This window comes from Leucoraja erinacea, chromosome 25 (assembly GCF_028641065.1).
Source record: "Leucoraja erinacea ecotype New England chromosome 25, Leri_hhj_1, whole genome shotgun sequence".
Classification (NCBI taxonomy): domain Eukaryota; kingdom Metazoa; phylum Chordata; class Chondrichthyes; order Rajiformes; family Rajidae; genus Leucoraja; species Leucoraja erinaceus.
In genome coordinates, this window is record NC_073401.1 from 27,125,013 (window position 1) to 27,146,299 (window position 21,287).

The following is a 21,287-nucleotide window of genomic DNA, read 5'->3' on the forward strand; positions in this document are numbered from 1 at the left end:
ATCTTTGTATAATCCTAGTGCAAAGGTTACGCTTCCATCTCTCCAGAAGCACTCTAGGACGTTTCCCAACTGGGCAAGTCTGGCGTCACACAATATAATTCAACTGAAGGCATGAACGATCCACCTGTGGCACAGCAGTTGCAATACCAACGGGTGCTACCACAGCCCTTCCTTAACAGATAACATTTTTTGATATGAACACAGCAAATCTGGAGTTTCAGCAACTTCTTCAATAATTTGTTTATACAGCTGCTCCTCGACCTACGATGAGGTTACGTTCCGATAAATTGTATACCGCAAGTCGAAAACGCATTTAATACAATGCGATTACGTGACCGGAAGTGACATGCGGCTTGAGCGTTTGTTGATCGTAAAGTCAAAATACTGTAAGTCGAAGCATCGTAAATCGGGGAGCATCTGTATTAGCAACCAAGCAGGAAAATTCTAGAACAGGGATTGGGAATTCAACATGTAAACCAGTTAACTGAGAGCTTGGAAAGTTGTATTAAAAATATGGAAGGAGTATATTATTTCAATTCTCGGTTTTAACAACAATGTCACTTGATGAAAAAATGTACTACAGATGTTAATTGTATACAGTTTGGGCCCCAATAGTAGCCATTTACCTAGCATCTAAAATGCCTTCATATTCTGCAAGCTGCTTCATGAACCCTGCATTTGGCTGTGCGACACTTCGTTTCTCTTTCACATATTTGTAGGCCTTTTCAAGTGACCACCTGAATTCCTTCATTGCATATGCAATGACAGTTGATGCAGACCGACTGACACCCATTTTGCAATGCACCAGGCATTTAGAATGATTTTTCCTGAACATAAAAAAAAGTTTAGTTAAAATGCCAGCTTTTTAAAAAAATTGCACAAATATTTACCAAAAAATCACTACATGCACAGAAGTCAGTGGACAAAGTGACAAACAGAAAATTAATGATCAATAATATTAAAGACCACCAATGTGCACTAAAGATAGACTTTGGTAAAAGATAAATGTCTTTATGATAATTTTACTTTTTTTAAATGTCTACAATAAATCAGTTAAGATCTAACCTCAAAGGCAATGCAATACCAACAGGCGACATAAAAGACTGCAGGCGCTGATTTTTGCCCCATCTCTTCACCTCACCTCTCTATACCTGTTTTCTCCCCTTTGCTTCATTAGTCTGGAGGGTCTATTTCCGTCCATGGATGCTACCTGGTCTGCAGAGTTCCCCCAGCACTGTGACATTTGCTCAGGAATCCAGTATCTGCAGTCAATCTTTACGGACAGCATTTCAGAAGTATTTTCATGATTGCAACAAGAATGGTTATTTTCTATTTCAATGTCTATTACTATAAAGTTACACTTCAATCATCCAAGTCCTGCCCTGATATGACATACTTAAATAAATCACCTTACACTTTCAGAGTTAAATTCAATTTACTATTCCTTGGTCCACTGCCTCAGTTGATCAAAATTATTTTGTGAACTTAGATAGCCTTCCTCACTGTCCACCATAACATTAACTTTGCTGGCATCCTTAAATTTATTGACACATTAACTGCACTGTCATCCAAATCATTAATATTGATCACAATCAACAGTGGACCCAGCCTATTTCCTTCCAGCACACCATTGGTCTCAGAAAAGCAAACCTCCATGACCACCCTCTGTCTCCTTCCTTCAAGCCAATTTCAAATCCATTTGGCTAGCTCAGTCAAAATCACTCTCGATCTAACCTTCCGGATCAACCTACCTTGCAGGACCTAGTCAACAGAGCTTGCTAAATTCCATCTATATATACACAATATCCACTGTCCTGCACTTGCCAAACCCCTTGGTGACCTCTTCAAAAAAACTATCAAATTGGTGACACATGATCTCCTAGGCATGAAGCTGTGCTGATATCCCTAATCGGTTCTAGCCTATCCAAATGGAAAAGTTTATCCTTCAGAATCCCCTCCAGTAATCTACCCATCACTATTATCAGGTTCACCAGTGTGTAGATCCCTGGCGTCCTTGCAACCAATCTTAAAAAGGTACAACATTAGCCATTCTCCAGTCTCCCCGTACTTCCCCTGTGGCAAATATTCTAAAAAAAGTCAAAATGTTGGAGTAACTCAGCAGTAGACAAAAATGCTGGAGGAACTCAGCGGGTGAGGCAGCATCTATGGAAAGAAGGAATAGGCGACGTTTCGGGTCGAGACCCTTCTTCAGACTGACGTTGACAAAAATGCTGGAGGAACTCAGCGCGTCAGGCAGCATCTCTGAAGAACATGGATAGGCAACGTTTCGAGTCAGGGCCTTTCTTCAGAATGAGCGCAAATATTTCTGCCAGGGCCCCAGCTATTTCTTCCCCAGAATTCCATTATATCCAAGGATACTCCTGGTCAGACACTTGGGATTTATTTACTTTAATATCCTTTGAGACGGCTGGCACCTCCTCGTTTGTAATTTGGTTATGATGCAACACATCACTACTCATTTTCTTCGAACCCTTTGCTTTTATCACATTCTCAAGAATAAATACAGAAGTGAAGTATTCATTTAACACCTGGGCCATCTCCTGTGGCTCACATATAGATGACAACACTGATCCTTAAGGGAGCCTGTTCCCTCCCTTGTTGCCATTTGGCTCTTAATATACCAAAATAATCTCTTAGGATTTTCCTTTATCTTAACATCAGCAAAATCTCATGTCTTCTTTTTGTCCTACTGATTTCCCTCTTAAGTCTAATTCTACATTCTTATATTCAAGTGTTTAGCTTGACCCCTACTGCCTCTACCCAACATACGCCTTCTTCTTTCCTAAGGCCTCAATGCCCCAAATCAACCAGGGTTCCCTACACCTGCGAGTCTTCTCCTTCTCTGTAACAGGAACATCACACCTCCCAATCACACCCTTAACAGCTTCCCACTTGCAGACACCACTTTATCTGTAAACAGTATCTCCCAGTAAATCTCTGCAAGTTCCTGTCGTTTCCCTTCAAAATTGGCCATGCTCCATTTCAGGTCTAAATTGTGGACCACTATTATCTTTTTCCAAAATTATTTAGAATAGGATTATATTCTCTGGTCTCAAAGTATGCTTCAAACTCATGCCTGACCTCATTCCTGAATAGGCCTTCCAGTCTGGCACCCTCCATGTATTACAAAACATTTCCTGGACACACTTAAGAAATTCCAACCCATCCAAGCCCCTTGCACAATGGAATTTCTCGTCAATACGAGAGATATTAAAATCTCTTGCTATCATTACCCTATTGTTCTTATAAGAAGTAATCTCCCCACATGTTTGCATTCCTATTTACTGATGGGAGCCTATAATACAACCCCTTATAGCCATATAGTCTCTGGACAAAAAGCCAAGGATATTCTATCTGAGTCTTGATGTGATCTCCTCCCTAATCCTCTTGTTTTACCTGTGACTATCATACCTGCAACACCTGTACCCAGGAGCACTGAGTGTCAGGCCTGCAACATTCCCAGCCTTGCTCCTGTTATGGCTATAATATCCCAGCTCGTGTACCAATCCACATCTTATGTTTATCTGTCCTACTTGTCAGGCTTTTGTATTTAAACAAGTACAATTTAATCTATCAGTCCTTCTTTGTTCCCTGACCTGCCCCCCGCTCTACTGACCTTACTCACATGAACATTTACACCAGGCACTATTTCCCCATCTCATATACTATTGTTTTCGGTCCCACCCCCAGCCAGTTTAAACCCACTGGAGTAGAACTAGCATATCTCCCCGCAAAGATATTGGCACACCTCCAGTTCAGGTGCAAACAGTCCCTCATATACAGGGTCCCACCTTCCCTGGAAGAAAGCCCAATGATCCACATTACTGAATCCCTCCCCCTGCATCAGTTCCATTTATCCATTCCATTTTCCTGTTCCTTGCTTGGGTGTTTTAAATCGTTCCCCTGTTTCTATACCATTGAAATTTGAAATTTAAATTTGGATAGGTCTGGAAATGAGCCACAATGGAATACAATTAATTCACTCAGGATTATTTAGCAGCCCTCAAATTAAGGGTCTCGACCCGAAACGTGACCCATTCCTTCTCTCCAGAGATGCTGCCTGTCCCGCTGAGTTACTCCAGCATTTTGTGTCTACCTCAAATTATATTCCCTCCCTTCCAAATGTTAGAAATAATTCCATTCACTATATTGTATTCAGTCAAGCATCTATTAATAACTATTCCAAAATTAAAGGTTAAATTATACACGGATCTTAAGTCTTCAAATTAAGTAATTATTCCTCAAGGATCGGTTATTCTCATCACATATCACAAATCTGCCTTCATGGCTCTGCAATAACTCTTCAGTTAACATTGTTTACAGGACACTAACTTACTAATCAACCTTACAAACATTAACAAGTTCACTACGTATTATGATCCTAGCGGTAATCAAATGATTATTTTGTAATCTGTAATCAAATGATTATTTTTGCCACCATGCAAAATTTGTCCCTCTACCTACTTGGCTTTTGTTATGAAGTTATATGTGTCATTCCAATAGGCCAATAAGTCTGTAGAATCCTCATCAAACACCCGTATATTGTGGTAACAGAACAATCCGGGAAAGAAGTTGTCAATTTCTCTGGTTACATTTAAGATATACCCAACGCTGCAAGAAACCAAAAAAACTGTGGTGAGAAATTTCTTGATAACCATTTATTTTTTTAACAATCACCTCAATGAAGAATATAATATAATTTGTAAACACAGAATGATATAACACAATAAAGCAATAAACTACAAGTTTAGATATATTGGTTATTTGTCCTGGTTGATATGTTGAAAATGATAATCGCATCAACCAATGGGGTACTCAGAATGCTGGATCTTCATTTTGTACATATACTAAGTTAGGTGGGACTGCTGCTTGGTGATTTAAAATTACAGTGTTACAGAGGGAAAATAATCCAGCGTTCTTACATAGATTGCGATATGATTGTTCTTACAAGTTTCCCAACTGAGTGAACATCCACTTTCAAATCTTCCCTTTCATTAAAGGGTTTTATTTAATAGAAATTGTCACCTTGCAGGTTTTACTCACTACAGTGAAAGATAGGAAACACTTTTGGATACTATCTTTCGCAAGCAGGTCTGTGAAAACCAGTAACATTTAACATTAGTCTCGATTCGGTTACAAGGAGGAATCTGAAATAAACAAGATACAATAAATTTAAAAAATGTAACCGTGAATCCTTGCATTCTGCCATTTGAAAACAATGACCATTACAATGAATGACTTGTAAGTTTCAACATACATGTTTCACCTTGTCAAAAGTAAGGTTTGATATTTTACAGCATCACTACTGAGGGGAGATTGACCATAGTCTAACTCGATTCTTCCAAGACAAATGGTATAATTCATGAAAGTCAATGTTGCACTGTACCTCATTATGTGAATTCACACAATAAAGGGTTCTTTAGAAAACTAACACTGTAGTTAACTGGGGGGGGGGCGGGGGGACCTGTATATACATCTGGACAGTCAAACAGCACAATATCACCCACTTCCAGATCTTGCAGATAGTATTTTTTTCTTTGATACTGGAAAAATGTGCAAAGTGTATTGTATTCTTAATTTCCTCAGTTTTTAAAAGTATCAGTTGACAGAAGGACATAGTTTTGGAAGTCGATGCAGTAATTAGAAAGTGAAATTTTAAATATACTTTACTAGTTGTTTCGCCCTTACCCTGTTGCCTGAAGCTCTTCCAAATTTGAAGCATTCCACTCTGAACCCTAAAATGACAATGATCACAATCACTATGAAATACAAGAATAGTTTTCCAGAAAACTATTTTAATCATTGTAAACCTTACAGCAGTGAAAAAAAATTCAACTTATTCCTATCCTCAAATAAGCATTAGACAAACAAGAAGACAATGTTTTGATGAATTTTGTGTTCCAGTACAGTTGTCCTTCCCATTCAACAGTGGCAATAGAAAAATGCTTGGAGTTTTATTATATTATGGTATTCACCAAATCTGTATGTGGGTGCAAATAAGGCAATTGAAGGTGCAGTCATTTAATTGGGGTGGGAGATCGCAACCATCATGTGGTCCACCCTGTTTCAACTAATGCAATCAACCCGACGTGCACAAACAATTACTGTATTTCCCGGCAATGAAGACGTTATTTTTTGTCCAATAATAAGGCATGAAAATGTACCTGTGTCTTGGAGGCCGAAGGTTAGGTGTTAGCCAAGAAAGATAATCTTGGCTATCCCTCAGTACAGCAACATCAAGAACGATGTGGTTGCACTGAGGGATAGCCAGGTCTATCCCTCATTGCTCGCAGCTGATGGGAAGCGGCTGTAAAAAAGGACAGCGCTGATAAGGGGGGGAGGGGGGGGAGGAGTTTCTTTCACAACGTGTGGGGAGTCTGGCCCGGGTCAGCATGGCCTGGGCTGCACAAATTGGCTGGGCCGCTAGGGGTAAAGTTGCAGGGCGGGCAGGAGCGTTGAGAAGGTGGGGGTCAGGGATCATGCCAGCAACTCACTCATTCACCGCTGCCGTGGAGCTCCGGGTGAGGAGCCATCGCATTGTGGCCGGGGAAGGAAGTAGCTCGGGTGGCTGTGAGCGGCAGCCGGGACCGGACAGCGGAACTGGCTGCCACCTCAGCGCCTTCTGAGGCACGCCCACCAGACAGCCACAGTGTCCTTCGGCACAGGCGCAACCGGTGGAGGTGGTGGTTGGCGGGTAGCTACTGGGCGGAAGGTTGGCTAATCCGTCCCGGGCTCTCTCTCTCTCTCACTCTCTCTCTCTCTCTACCAGTCCTGGGGCAGGCAACCTGGGTGCTACAGCCGGTCCCGGGCTTGCAGGCGACTTGGGAACTGCAGCTCATCCTGGAGACGCGAGGGATCTGGGAACTGCAGCCAGTCCCGGGGCACGCAGGCAATGTTGCCGACCCCTGGACTAAAGCAAACCCTTGATCCTGCCCCGCCATCCTTTTCTCAAAATGTAACAACTTAAATTGGGGGTGTGTCTTTGTCACAGGTGCATCTTCATTGCTGGGAAATACAGTAGATCAAATAGAACAAGTTGACCTGCAACTTTAGGCTGTGCACACCATAAGCGAGAATAAGTAGTTATTTAAATATGCTTTGCCTAAAATATTTGTTCGTATCAGATAGTCAAATCAAGTCAGAGTCAGTGTAAAAAAGATTGAAGATTCTTCAAGATAAAGGTATGTTATTCAGGAACAAACATTTAGAAGATCTTAAATCAAGAAAGACAGTGGAGCTTGGGAAATCTCTGAATGATTACAACAAATGCATGTGGCTTGGTTTTTCCAAAACATTTTTCTCATTAAAATTATTGATCTGGTATAGGATTGGAGTCCCCACTTACTTGGATGGGGATACCCAACCTAGAGACGAGGAGGGAAAAGGTAAGCTATTTATTTTACATTTACTTGTTTTTTGTTAAGTACTGAACATTCAATAAAGCAAATAAACATATCAGAAAGGAAAATTTCTTGATAACAGGTTCAAGTATATGAATATTTTGTCCACCATAACAAGCCATGCAGTCCAAATGACCAATGCTGGCTGTTACAAAATCGTAGCACTTGTTTCAATTTAGATAATTCTACATGATATCAGTAATTTGCAAGATTCGAGAGGGACCTATTCACTTTTTAATTTGCCTATTGTCATACTCACCAATCCTAAAAATAAAAGGTGGACAACTTTTCAGTCAAAAAAGACCAATAATTTGAATGAGCCTTGAATAGCTAATGTACTTGTGATTCAGATATTTCATTTCCAGTATATTCTACTTTAATGATTTGTTCAATCATGTTACTAATCATCTAAATTCTATAAAACGTGCAATTCGTATAATTGGCATGGCCCCAAGAACAGAAGATGCAGCTGAAGTTCTCTCCTCAACATATTCTAGGTACCAACAACATTAATCAGAACCAATGCTATTTGTTTGGAGCAGTATGTATGGCATTGTTTAGGATATGAATAATTAATTAATATCAATGGAGAGGTGGTGGATACCAAGGTAATTCACTGCTCAGTTAAAGAAAAATCTAAAATGCATTCCATAAAAGCGTGTTTCCACACAGGACTACCTTCTCAGCAATTAAACAAATGTGTACAATAGCCAAGGAAAAACCTTACCAAATAAAGATGATCAAATATTAGGGAAGCTTTATCCATTTGTCCTAAAATGATGAGCATTTCATTATCAATAAATCCTTTGTATTCTTTCAGATTGCAATTCATTTGTTGTTCTAATTCATTTCGAATCTGCAAATAAAACAACTTTGTAGTATGGAATAATTTACACATATATTCGTTTTTTCCCCTTACTTTCTTCCTATCACAATGGTACATACTCATTTTGGGATGGGAATCTGTGAGCAGGGATGCAAGACATCATGTCTAACAACTGCTCCAAATGAAATCAACAACCTCACCAGAGATCTGTATATTGCAGTGGACCAGGCCATCTGAATTATTCACAGAAAAGTGAGTATTATCTGTTTTAATACTGTTTAATAAGTAATAAAATCTGACAATGTGCACTTTAACCACATGTGATTTTTTTCCCCATTACAAATCTCAAATTGTGGAATACAAAGGCAAATAAATAAATGATGGGTCTTTGTCCCAAACATTAAGGAAGGCACTGTATGTTCTCATGACCGCGTGGGTTTTCTCCGGGTGCTCTGGTTTTGTTCCACACTCCAAAGACATACAGATACACAATTGGCTTCTCTAATTTGTACATTGTTCCCAGTGTGTATGACTAGTGCTAGTGTATAGGGTGATCGCTGGTTGGTGTGGACACAGTGAGCTGAATGGTCCGTTCCCATGCTGTATCTCTAAAGTCTAAAGTCTATAATAACCTCAATATACAATTTAAAGCAATGTGTTTAATACAATGGTTAACTTCTTACTTCTTTGGAAGTGACATTTTCCAAATCTTTACTCATCATTATATATCTTAATTTGTTTCTTATCAATCGCTCCGTTAGCTCACTCTCCGTTGGTCTATAAAAAAGGTACATAAGTAAACATATTTATCTTCATCAAGCTTGCAATAAATACTAAATACAATTTGTTCCAAATGAAGCAGAGACCAAGTGGGTTAAAAGTGTTATTGGTCATAAACCGAACCATGTGCAGAGGTAACTTATAGCTATGATACCTGTCTATGCTGAATTAAGCTTTATTGATAAGGCAGTGAAAATCAGAAAATCATTGCCACTCCCAAAAGTTACCCAAATAATTACCCCAAAGGAATGCAATTTCAACTGGACCACAAAATATTAAAGATTTAAGAATTTTGGAACTTAAAATCATTACTCACTTGTCAACAAACATTGGGGGTGAGTCAGCCCGTATGGACTGTAGGTCTTGCATTGTATTCCATTCATTAATACAACTCTGTTCCGAGTTAATGCCGCTCTCGTAGTAACTAGCCCAAGTCAAAGCCATTCCTGATGGATAATAATTGTACCTACGAGCCATTTCGCAGGATTTGTGGAGAATCTGTAATGCTGACCTTGAAAACAGAAATAATACACATGCATTCAACTTTATAAATCTTTAACCATAGAAATAAATATATATCTTCATTGACATGTGACACAGGATATCCCACTATCCATGCTCCATTGAAAAATAAAAAATAAGTCTTGAAAATCATTTGAATTATATCCTGACACTACAGCTGCATAGTTCAGCTCTCCACTACATGCACCATCCATTCAAACTGAAGTTTACAGCAGGAATTCTATGACTAAAATTACAATTGGCCCTCTGCTTCAATGCTCATTTCTGGGCCCCACGTTACTTTCTTTATTGAACAGCCAGATCGATCCAGCTCTCGACTGTCCCAAAATAATATTAAGGTCTTTTTTTAATGGTTCACTAATAGTTAGTTTTCCTTTCAGGTTTGGCATTCTGTGCTCCAGCATCTTCTATGGTCCAGCATGTTTTGAAGCTGAAGTACATATCTGTAATAACTACAATCTGGACTAAGATGTAGCTAATTCACCTACCAGTACAACTTATGCGATTGGAGCTGACAGTGTTCCCAATTTACAGAAGCTTTGACAGTTCTCAGGCCATTACATAACCCGGGGAATGTCTGTACTTAAAAAGTACAATTTTCCTGTCTGCTTCGAGGAACATGACGAGGGGCATTTTTTGTTGTTCAGCACTGGCCAGGTCCCGAGGTTACCAGAGTTTCAACTTGCAATACTTACCACATGGCTTGTACAGAGACTGGCTTGAAGATAAGAATACGGTCTGCTGAACTCACACTGAACCCACTGCAACAAAGAAAAAATATCTGTGATATACTATCTTGGGGACTCTATAAAACACCCGAGTCAGCATTCTTCAGAGTATATTATTTTGGAATTATGTACTGTGAGCAAATTTATGTTAAAACACATTTTCAGTGGTCTGAATGTTTTCCTTTTGAACATATGCAAAAAGCTAAACTTCCTTAATAAAGGTTTTTCTACCGTGGAATGAAGCCATTAACCAACGAGCCCCCCTTTAAACATATCCACTAACCGCGATTTGTTTTGCATTAAGCAAAATGGTGGTTTTAGGTAAAAGTTCATTTTCAAGCTGCAATCTTCTAAACACTACACGAGTGGGACCAAATACAGTAAAAGCAAAACACCGAAAACAAAATGGTTGAGTACACAAATCTTGTTCAGATTGACGAACTATTACCAGTAGTGTAATGCAGGGTTTAGTGCATGGGCCCGGGCTCTCATAATCTAGATTTGGCAGATTTGCCGATGATACAAAACTACACTGACTTATGAGCAGGAAGGAGAATGCTAAAAAAAGGCTTCAAACGTTATGAATAATCTAAGTGAGTGGTGAAAACATGGCAGATGCAACAGAACGTGGAAATACGCAATATTATCCCTTTTGGTGCACAAAACAGAATGGCAGTTATTTTCAAACGGTGAATTAGATAAAACTGACATTCCAAAAGAATCTAGATGAAAACCAACATGCCAGTAAAGCATGCAATTAAAATGGTTTTTAATTATGAGAGGATATAAATCCCACAGTATAAAATGTCTTCTTGCAATTACATTGTGCCTTACCCGTCTCCATCCAAATGAATATTTGTATCACTCCAGAGAGGAAGGGTCATTCCTATTGTGCAAATATTGCTGGAGAAAATTAAAGATTGTCGTTAAAAATATAATCAGTTTAGCGAGATATCATATATGTTTTTAGGTAGTTCTGCTATAACGCACATTTCCATACCGTGAGATGTACATAATGCTATCGATGAACTAGAGAACCCGCTTTATATTATATGGGCCAAAATGGTTATAATATGATTTTGACTGATAAATAGAAAACCATTAAAATTACTTTGGAAATAGACGCATAGAAAAAAAGCTGTCTGGCAAAACAACAGTCCAGGGGAGATAAAGGTTTCCATGCAACTTTCCCACAGTATTAGACACCATTGTCTCATAAGAACAGTGTCAGTTTCATTGCAGGTACCCATGGAAATTGACAACTAATCACTTGTTGATTGACACTTGTGCAATGATACTCTATTAAACAATGTACATATAGTACATATATGCTTTAAAGAATGGTGAAAGCAGCACCCATATCTTAAACCAAATAAATACTCAGCTTCTAATTAAGATCATTGCAGATATATATAGCAATCCAAAATAAATCCTACTAGCCTGTATTATGCCCACAGCTCTGTATTTTTCCCCTACTTCCAAAAGTCACCAAATCTCTCCTTATATGTATCTATAACAAAGCACATTATGTTTTGTGCTCCAACAACCACTCACAATATGATTTATTAGCTGTTGTCAATGATTCTCCATGAAAGTGTCTTTACCTATACATGTGGGTTCACTGATAACAGTAAACATAGTATCTGATTTGAAGACTTAAGTTTTTTTGATCTTGTACTTGATCTAGCTATTCAAGTGAATTGAACTTCTGATGGATCCAGTGATTTGCAGTCCATGGCATCACACAGTGCATTCTCCATCATGAAGCAACGATGGAGAAAGGTAATCGAAATAGAGCGCATGACAACCAGAATATATCTGAAGATCATTTAAAGATCAGTTATATAGGGAGCCAACAATAGAAGCTGAAACTAAAGTTATTTGCACAACTTTAGTGAAGTCATGGTCTGTTATGGTAGATAATAAAAGTATACAAATGTATAGCATATAAGGAAGCAATTCACCCCTTTATATCCATGCTACCCCCAAAATGAAACTATTTAGGTTTATCTTACACCAATGTTTTCTACTGATAAGCATGTATGGAGTCTATCAACCTTTTTTTTTTTAAATGTAATGAGAATGTCTGCCTCTTATCCTTTAATAGGATAACAATCTTCAATTCCTTTCTAATCCTCAAAAAGTTAACCACGCAAATGCCATCAAAATATCAAACAGATCTACAATAGAGGTTTGGTAATTTGGTAGGTTATTTGCATTATTAACTGTTTCAGGATTAGAGAGGTATTGAAGACTTTACTTTTGTAAGGCAGTAACAGAATCGGTCCAAGTCAGCATGGATTTATGATGGGGAAATCATGCTTGACAAATCTTCTGGAATCTTTTGAGGATGTAACAAGTAAAATAGACAAGGGAGAGCCAGTGGAAGTAGTGTACCTGGACTTTCAGGAAGTCTTTGATAAGGTCCCACATAGGAGATTAGTGGGCAAAATTAGAGCATATGGTATTGTTGGTAGGGCATTAACATGGATAGAAAATTGGTTGACAGACAGGAAACAAAGCTTAGGGATTAACGGGTCCCTTTCAGAATGGCCGGCAGTGACTAGTGGGGTGCCGCAAGGCTCGGTGCTGGGGCCGCAGCTATTTACAATATACATTAATGATTTTGATGAAGGAATTAAAAGTAACCAGCAAATTGGCAGATGACACAAAGCTGGGTGGCAATGTGAACTGTGAAGAGGATGCTATGAGGATGCAGAGTGACTTGGACAGGTTGGGTGAGTGGGTAGGTGCATGGCAGATACAGTATAATGTGGATACATGTGAGGTTATCCATTTTGGAGGCAAGAACAGGAAGGCAGATTATTATCAGAATGGTGTCAGGTTAGGAAAAAGGGAAGTACAATGAGACCTGGGTGTCCCATTACATCAGTCACTGAAAATAAGCATACATGTACAGCAGGCAGTGAAGAAAGCTAATGGCATGTAGGAGAGGAGAGAAGTTGAGTATATGAGCAAAGAGGTCATTCTGCAATTGTACAGGGCTCTGATCAGACCACACCTGGAGCACCGTGTGCAGTTTTGGTCTCCATATTTGTGGAAGGACATTCTTGCTATTGAGGGAGTGCTGCATAGGTTCACGAGGTTAATTCCCGGGACGGCGGGATTGTTATATGATGAAAGAATGCAGCGACTGGGCTTGTATTCACTGGAATTGAAAAGGATGAGGGGGATCTTATAGAAACATAAAATTATTAAGGGATTGGCCACGCTAGATGCAGGAAACATGTCCCCGATGTTGGGGGAGTCCAGAAACATGGGCCACAGTTTAAGAATAAGGGGTAGGCCATTTAGAACTAAGATGAGGAAAAACTTTTTCACACAGAGAGTTGTGAATTTGTGGAATTCACTGCCTCAGAAGGCAGTGGAGGCTGATTCACTGGAGGCATTCAAAAGAGTTAGATAGAGTTCTTAGGGCTAGCGAAATCAAGGGATATGGGGAGAAGGCAGGAACGGGGTACTGATTGTGGATGATCAGCCACGAGCACATTGAATGGCAGTGCTGGCTCAAAAGGCTGAATGGCCTACTCCTGCACCTATTGTCTATGTATCTATGTAAGATTGCTATCCTTTCAATGTTCATTGCTCTCTCCACCCTCATATTGATCACCAGCCCAGCACTAACTCCCCCTGACCTCCCTACCCTGCACAAGTACACATACTTCATACCTTTCTTTGCTTGCAAAATCAATTCCCAGCAGAACATTCTCCTCTGTATCCTGGTGTCCATTAGTATATACAACCACCATATATCGGATTCGATCAGCTGACATGCTTTCCAGACGTACTGCCTAGGTAGGCAAACAATTTTCAGTGTATCAGACAGCGGTTAAGGTGCTTTGATTAAAACATTATTGATCCAGTTTTCAACAATTTTGGTTCCTCCACTGTTTCTAGCATTGTACAAAGTTGTGAAGACACATTTGTTAACACTGTTGTTTGATAAGGAAAGGCGATGTTGATGAGCCATAACTGTAATCAAGCTCAATCATACACTCCCCAAGCCTCTACATCGTTTCTTCTGCATGATATGGATTCTGTGCAGGCAAATGAGTTAGTTGAATTTGGCATTGTGGGTGGGACAGACATTGTGAGTGGCTGTTCCTGTTTTGCTCCTGTACTATGTTCCAGTACAAATTATTAAATAGCATTGACAAGTAGGATCAAATTTTTCTCTCCCAAAAGAAAATCGTGACAGGAATTGATCGTGTAGACGCACAGAGTATCTTGCCCAGAGTAGGTAAATTGACAACCAGTGAACATACGTTTAAGGTGACGGGGAAACATTTAATAGGAACCTGAGGGGTAACTTTTCACACAAAGGGTGGTGCGTTTGTGGAACAAGCTGCCAGATGAGGTAGTTTAGTCGGGTACTAACGCAAGGTTTAAGAAACATTTAGATAGATAGGACATGTTTCGAGTGATATGGGTCAAATGCAGGCAGGTAGGACTAGTGTAGATAGGACATGTTGGTCAGAATGGGTAAGTTGGGCTGAAGGGCCTGTTTCCACGCTGTATGACTACGACTAATAAAAGGGAGAAAAAGCCAAACTTTAACAGATCAGCTGATGCAACAGGCCAGGAGTTAAATAATCTTTCCAATCTGTATGGTTCATGATTCAGAAAAGCAGAGACTTTGAAGGGACAGAGTCTCAGCATTGGTAAAGAGAAAACCTGAAAACTAACAATATGAATGGTGCAATGAATTCTGTAGGAGTACATATTAATTTAAAATTGTTCAAAAGCTTATGAGTTACTTTGTGATCTTATTGTACTTCAAGAATGTACTGTCATTTGTCACAGAGACATCATACATAATAAGAACGCTCTGGCTGAACCAAACCTATCTGCAGTGCTAAACCAAACCTAGGCACAATACTCAAGGTACAGTGCCCTCCATAATGTTTGGGACAAAGACTCATCCCACACCAAATCCTGGCATCACATCACTCCAGTCCTCAAACAACTTCACTGGCTTCCCATCTCCCACCGGATCACCTACAAAATCCTGGTCCTCACCTACAAAGCCCTCCACCATCTGGCCCCCCCATATCTCACTGACCTCCTCTCCCCCTACCAACCCTCACGGTCCCTCAGATCCACATCAGCCAGTCTCCTCTCCATCCACAAATCCAGCCTCCGCAGTTTTGGGGACAGAGCCTTCTCCAGGGCAGCTCCCAGGCTCTGGAACTCACTCCCCCAACTGATCCGCAATTCCGTGTCCCTCACCATCTTCCAGTCCCGCCTCAAGACACATCTTTTCACCTCTGCCTATCCTTAGCCCCACGTCCCCCTCCCTTTTCATCCGTGCTTGAATTGCCTCATATTGTGTTTTGAATTGAACTCTGTCTTTAATTTGTGTACTAATCATGTCTCTACTATTTATTTCATTCGGCATACATATTTTTCCTCTACTTGCTAAATTTTTGTAAGGTGTCCTTGAGACTCTTGAAAGGCGCCCATAAAATATAAATAATTTATTCATTATTTATTTATTTGCCTATCTACTCCACAATTTGAGATTTGTAATAGAAAAAAAACCCGCATGTGGTTAAAGTGCACATTGTCAGATTTAAATAAAAGGCCATTTTTATACATTTTGGTTTCACCATGTAGAAATTACAGCAGTGTGTTTATACATAGTTCCCCCATTTCAGGGCACCATAATCATTGCTGCCCATTTGCCCATTCAGTCAATCTGTTCAAGTCACTTGATCATCCTTGAATTTTCCGTACATTCCCACCGAGTTTTGCATTGTTCATAGGCGTGAAGACGTTACGCATATTTTCATCATTTCAATCATTAACGCGCCATTTGGCCCTTCAACCCGAATAATCAGTTTGCAGCTCTCTTACCAGCTTGATCCTGTCTTCAGGACGGAGATGATTGATCATCACTTGAAGGTGTAGCTGTAAATCTCCTGCTTCAAATTTGTAAAAAATGGTTAAAAATATATTTATGTGATTTTAATTGTTTATTTAAACATTTCTCCAGCTCTGAACTCATAGTATAACTATAAAAAGTGCTGAGGTAACTCAGCACATCAGGCTGTACTTTGCCATATTAGGTGATGTTTCAGGTCAAGACCCTTCTTCAAACAAACTCAAACTCAGTCTCGACCCAAAACGACACCTATCCATATCCTCCAGGGATGCTGCCTGACCTATTGAGTTACTCCAGTACTTTGTGTCCTTTTGTGTATTAACAACTTCTGCAGGTCTTTGCTTCTATTTTCAATAAATATTGACCAATACATCCCATCCACAGTAATATTTGACCAAACTTGTCTTAATAAAATCCAGATTACCCCAAGGTTGGTTAACATTGATGGGAGGGGTGGGTGGTGGGGTCACTCCAGTTTTAGAATCCTCTGCCCAGGGATAAACCTGCATTTGTTTGTTTATTCGTTCCGGTTAAGGTGCTGTGCACACAGCAGCCAGCCAACAGTCGCATGTCTTTTTCTTTTTGTTTTCACTTTTAATTTAATTTTAATTTCAAGTTTTCGTGTACCTTGTTGTGTGTTGTGACTGTTGGCAGACTAATTTCCCTCTGGGATGAATAAAGTTCTATCGTATCGTATCAGAACAGCTACTGAGTCACTAACGGTGGGCACAGCAAGTCCCTTTGGAAGTCTGATAGCCAACAAAGCCCATCTAAGATTTTTGGCCGGATGTCAATGCCAACAAAGATTTAAGTTTCTGAAACTCTTGACATTTAAAACTATTTAGAACTAATAAAAATCAAATCTGCAATTAAAAATATTTTTGAGGTAGAAAGTAACATCTGTTGTAAATATAAATATTAAACAAACTGCATATAATTAGAATGGGAATCCTACAATTCTGATTTTCTGTCAATTTTCCTGACCATTCAGATGTTTTTGGTCTGGAATCCCCTCCACAATGCTGTCCAACATTCATGTTCTGAAGAACGGTCACAGGCCTGGGGTGGGAGATTACAACCTTCACGTGGTCCGCCCTGTTTCAACGAATGCAATCAACCCGACATGCACAATCAAATAAGATCAAACAGAACAAGTAGTCCCACAACTTTAGGCTGTGCAGACCATATGCAAGAAGAAGAAGAAGTCACCGGCCTGAAACATTGATTGTTCCTCTTTTCAGATACTACCCAATCTTCTGAGTTTTTTTTTTTTTTTTTTTTGGTCTTCTACAAAATTGGCCACAACTTTATTAAAGCTCAACAACAAGGAGAATGAAATTCTTCCCCGTGTGGCAAAATTCCACCCCCCACTCACCAACTCTTTGCTGTATCTTTCTTATCCTCTCAGTCTAATGTAAATTTATTACAAGTTCAGCAATCTGATCCCAAACTACATCATACCAAGATATTATTTGAAAATAGAATTAAACAACTTAACCAATCTACATTATTAATACATCGCATAGAAAGCACTTCAATTAGTTCATTAAACAATGGCAGCAAATGACAATATTGGTCACTTAATAAGCTAACCATCTATTTAACTAAAATATGAATTAGGAGAGCCAAGATCGGAGATGACCCACCTGCATATTTATGGTGATGGTGACATCGTGATACCTGTGAGCTGCTTCCCTGTTGTAAAAAAAGTGCTGCACCCTTAACCGTGAAGAAACTGTCACTGAGACTGAATAAGAAATAGAACAAATACAATGATCAGATAACTGCGTACAATTTTTAATGCCAATATTCACCTTTTTGCATTTCTTGAAGTCATCTAGTTCAGCTGGTGTTCAGTACAAAGTGCCAGCTTGCTAAGAAACTCAAGACCAAATGCATCATATAAATGGTAATACAGTATCTACCTAAAACATATTTAAAAAAATAATTTATTAGTCCCCTTAATAATTTTGAAGACAGCTGATAACTTAATTATATCACTACCCTAAGGTTATGAGGAATAGACACCAAAAGTAAAAGGTGGCGAGAAGGCATTTCCTTATCCTCCTCAGCTTGTCTATATTCCTTCCAATTGAAAACATATAATTACTGTAACTAAACCAAAATTTTATTTGCAGATGTTGATACTTTAGGGCATAATGGTGCTGGAATTGAGTAGGGTGCAAATAATTTGTGCTAGATAATAGTTTACTCTTCTTTTCTTGGATTGGGCTGTAAAGTTGACAATACTTTAACAGTATTTTCAGATTTAATTTCAGACTTCCCATATTTGCAATTTATCCCCCATCCTCTAACCTGTGCCTTCATTTCTCCATTTATCAACATTTCACTTCCGTGAAATTTACCCACATCTTCCTCCTATTTGTAATAATATTACAATGAGTTGTGTTCTTTTAAAACATAAAGCAATGCGAACATATTTACATCACTACAAGTTAATGATCGTTCATTACAACCACACCAAATAAATTGGCCTCATGTGTGCAAAGTGCCGTTCGTTAAAATTAGTGCATATACAAATATGGTATTACACGGCCACACCTATCAATGATTTATATTGGAAAATGCAGCATTAGCAACAAGCTATGCTCCTGTCTCCACCTGGAGGTCACAAGAAGAAATACGCAACAAATTCAACAGAAATATAGGAATTATGGACAGGAATGAGGTCATTCTAAAATATTTAATGCACAATTAAGTCAAGACGGCTGCCTGTGGGATAAATGTGCAATTTAATGATTCATGAAATTTATATTTGTGGCTCCAAGGCTCCTTTCAATTAACTAATAAATTCTGTCAGATGCTGAAGGATGTAAAATTGATAAATGGGAGAAGGCATTCAGCAAACCACGGACTGAAAACAAAGCATGTGTTTTTGATTAGTCAACAGTCACATTACTATATTATAGAAAAATGAGGCAATTCGTTCTCCATACACAAAATATAGTTCACGCACAGCAATTGATTACAATTTATAGAACTTACTAATTTAAAAGATATACATACATGTTATTATAATGAATTGTTTAGGTTTTCATCTATTTGCTGATAAAATATTGTATGCTAGCAAACAGAATGCTGAAATGCCATAAATGAGACATTCCAGAAATAAATGGCTGGATTGTTAAAACATGCAATGTAATGGCAATTATGATGTGTGTATGATCACTTATCTGCTTAATGCCACTGCAATATTGTGAACCGCAGGTAAAATGGATTTTCCCTCTACGTCCCAGTGTCTTGCTATATTCCTTCGTAAACATACAGTCTCCCGTAAAATTGTGATGGAACCTTAAATTTACTTTGTTAAGAAGTAGTTGTTATCCACAAAATAATTTAACATTGTCCTATGTAATAGATTATTCCATAAGATTTATGCCTATGGGTATTTGGGAATGCATTAAAATTGATTGGCCAACGTTTTGTTGAACGATGACACCGAGTAGGATTGCATGGCCAAATGTTCAGTGGGAGCCACCTAAAGAATAGTTATAAGGTTCATTGCTGTTGTTAGTAATGTTTGTATTTTTTGTTAAGATAGATTTGTAAGAAGGAATTTATCCAAGCTCCCCAAATCTGCCTACAATATCAAACTGGGAGCAGTGACAAATAATGAATATCAATTCAAATGATTTACAAGCTTAGTAGCAAGAAAACAACTGATGGATGCAATTTAATTCAAAGAAAAGTATTTTGTAATATTAGTAACAGGCAAGGCTAATGTGGATGTTTGTTGTGTGGGTGGGTATACAATTGAAAATTCAGATTAGGGGAAATCTGGTTAGGGACAGGTGGTTAATATCAATCTTTCCCAATATTTAAACAAAATAAAACATTGACATGTGTACAGATTGGCAAATCATACGTTGAAAGTGGAGCACAGTTCCAGCAACCAGAGTTTGAGCCTAACCTTGGGTGCAGTCTATGCAGAGCTAGTTTCCTTCCACATCCAAAGTGGTAAGCTAACTGGGTAGTGTGACTTGCCCCTAATGTATGAGAGCTGTAAGGGGAATCAGAGAAGGGTTGATGGGCATGAGAGAGAATAGGCAGAAGAGAAATGGATCAAAAGGGAGCGCTCCAAGAGTAGGCTCACACTGTGGATGATCAGACATGATCACATTGAATGGAAGGCCATTTGGCTCGAAGGGCCAAATGGCCTACTCCTGCACCTATTGTCTATTGACTCAATGGCTAAATGGCCTCCTTCCATGTTATGAAAAAAACATATTTTAAAGCTGTATTTGGGCATGGTGATGAGCGGTGCCTGGTTTCCTCCAGACGTGATGCTTGGTAGAGTGGCCACTCCTCAGTAAAGGCACATGACAGCCTGCTTGGAGTTTGTCTAAAGGCACCTGAAGGGCTCTCAGACCATGAGAATCAAGATTCGCTGGTCTGATGAAACCAAGATTGAACTCTTTGGCCTGAATGCCAAGCGCCACGTCTGGAGGAAACGAGGCACCGCTCATCACATGGCCATTACCATATCTACGGTGAAGCATGGTGGTGGCAGCATCATGCTGTGGGGATGTTTTTCAGCAGCAGGACTGAGAAACTGGTCAGAATCGAGGGAAAGCTGAACTTGGGTGGCGCAGTGGCGCAGTGGTAGAATTGCTGCCAAACAGCACTAGAAACCCAGGTTCGATCCCAACTACTGGTGCTATCTTAATGAAGTTTGTATGTTCTCCCTGTGACCGTGTGGGTTTTCTCTGGGTTCTCCAGTTTCCTCCCACATCCCAAAGATGTGCAGGCTTGTAGGTTAATTGGCTTCTGTAGATTGTCCCTAGTGTGCAGGATAAAACTAGTGATAGAAGCTGGTCAGAGCAGACTCGGTGGCCGAAGGATATGTGTCCACATTGCATCTCTAAACTAAACTGAGTGAAAAACATTTTTAGCTATGAATTTCCTAATAGGCATGTGTTAGAACTTTTATCTATCAAGGAAGGTTTGGAAACTTATCAGCTCACAGGGACGGTAAACTAGAGGCTCGTATATTCCTAGCAATTGGCAGCTATCAGCTTTAAAGAAAGATGTAAAACAATTTGGTGAGCCAACCAGTGATATTGCAAAATCTTGCAGAGTCAAAG

The 21,287-nt window shown here is 39.3% G+C and overlaps 1 protein-coding gene and 1 long non-coding RNA gene across 3 annotated transcripts in view; one reads left to right on the forward strand and one right to left on the reverse strand.

The window, feature by feature from the left end:
- ssh1a (slingshot protein phosphatase 1a) overlaps window positions 1-21,287 on the reverse strand; it is a 55,600-nt gene that overhangs the window by 13,486 nt on the left and 20,827 nt on the right. Inside the window, exons 3-13 of one of the 2 annotated variants that reach the window (XM_055655332.1) lie at window positions 17,829-17,929; window positions 16,155-16,222; window positions 13,968-14,089; window positions 11,112-11,180; window positions 10,245-10,310; window positions 9,344-9,538; window positions 8,931-9,024; window positions 8,149-8,277; window positions 5,710-5,756; window positions 4,486-4,632; window positions 627-827 (exon numbers count right to left, since the gene is read on the reverse strand). In XM_055655332.1, coding sequence (XP_055511307.1) covers window positions 627-827; window positions 4,486-4,632; window positions 5,710-5,756; window positions 8,149-8,277; window positions 8,931-9,024; window positions 9,344-9,538; window positions 10,245-10,310; window positions 11,112-11,180; window positions 13,968-14,089; window positions 16,155-16,222; window positions 17,829-17,929 — 1,239 coding nt within the window. The remainder of the gene's footprint in view (window positions 1-626; window positions 828-4,485; window positions 4,633-5,709; window positions 5,757-8,148; window positions 8,278-8,930; window positions 9,025-9,343; window positions 9,539-10,244; window positions 10,311-11,111; window positions 11,181-13,967; window positions 14,090-16,154; window positions 16,223-17,828; window positions 17,930-21,287) is intronic. The other variant, XM_055655333.1, reaches the window with a different exon arrangement.
- On the forward strand, window positions 6,999-10,238 carry LOC129709178 (uncharacterized). Its single transcript, XR_008725476.1, has 3 exons — window positions 6,999-7,406; window positions 8,395-8,499; window positions 9,930-10,238. It is a non-coding gene; the product is annotated as an uncharacterized LOC129709178 (long non-coding RNA).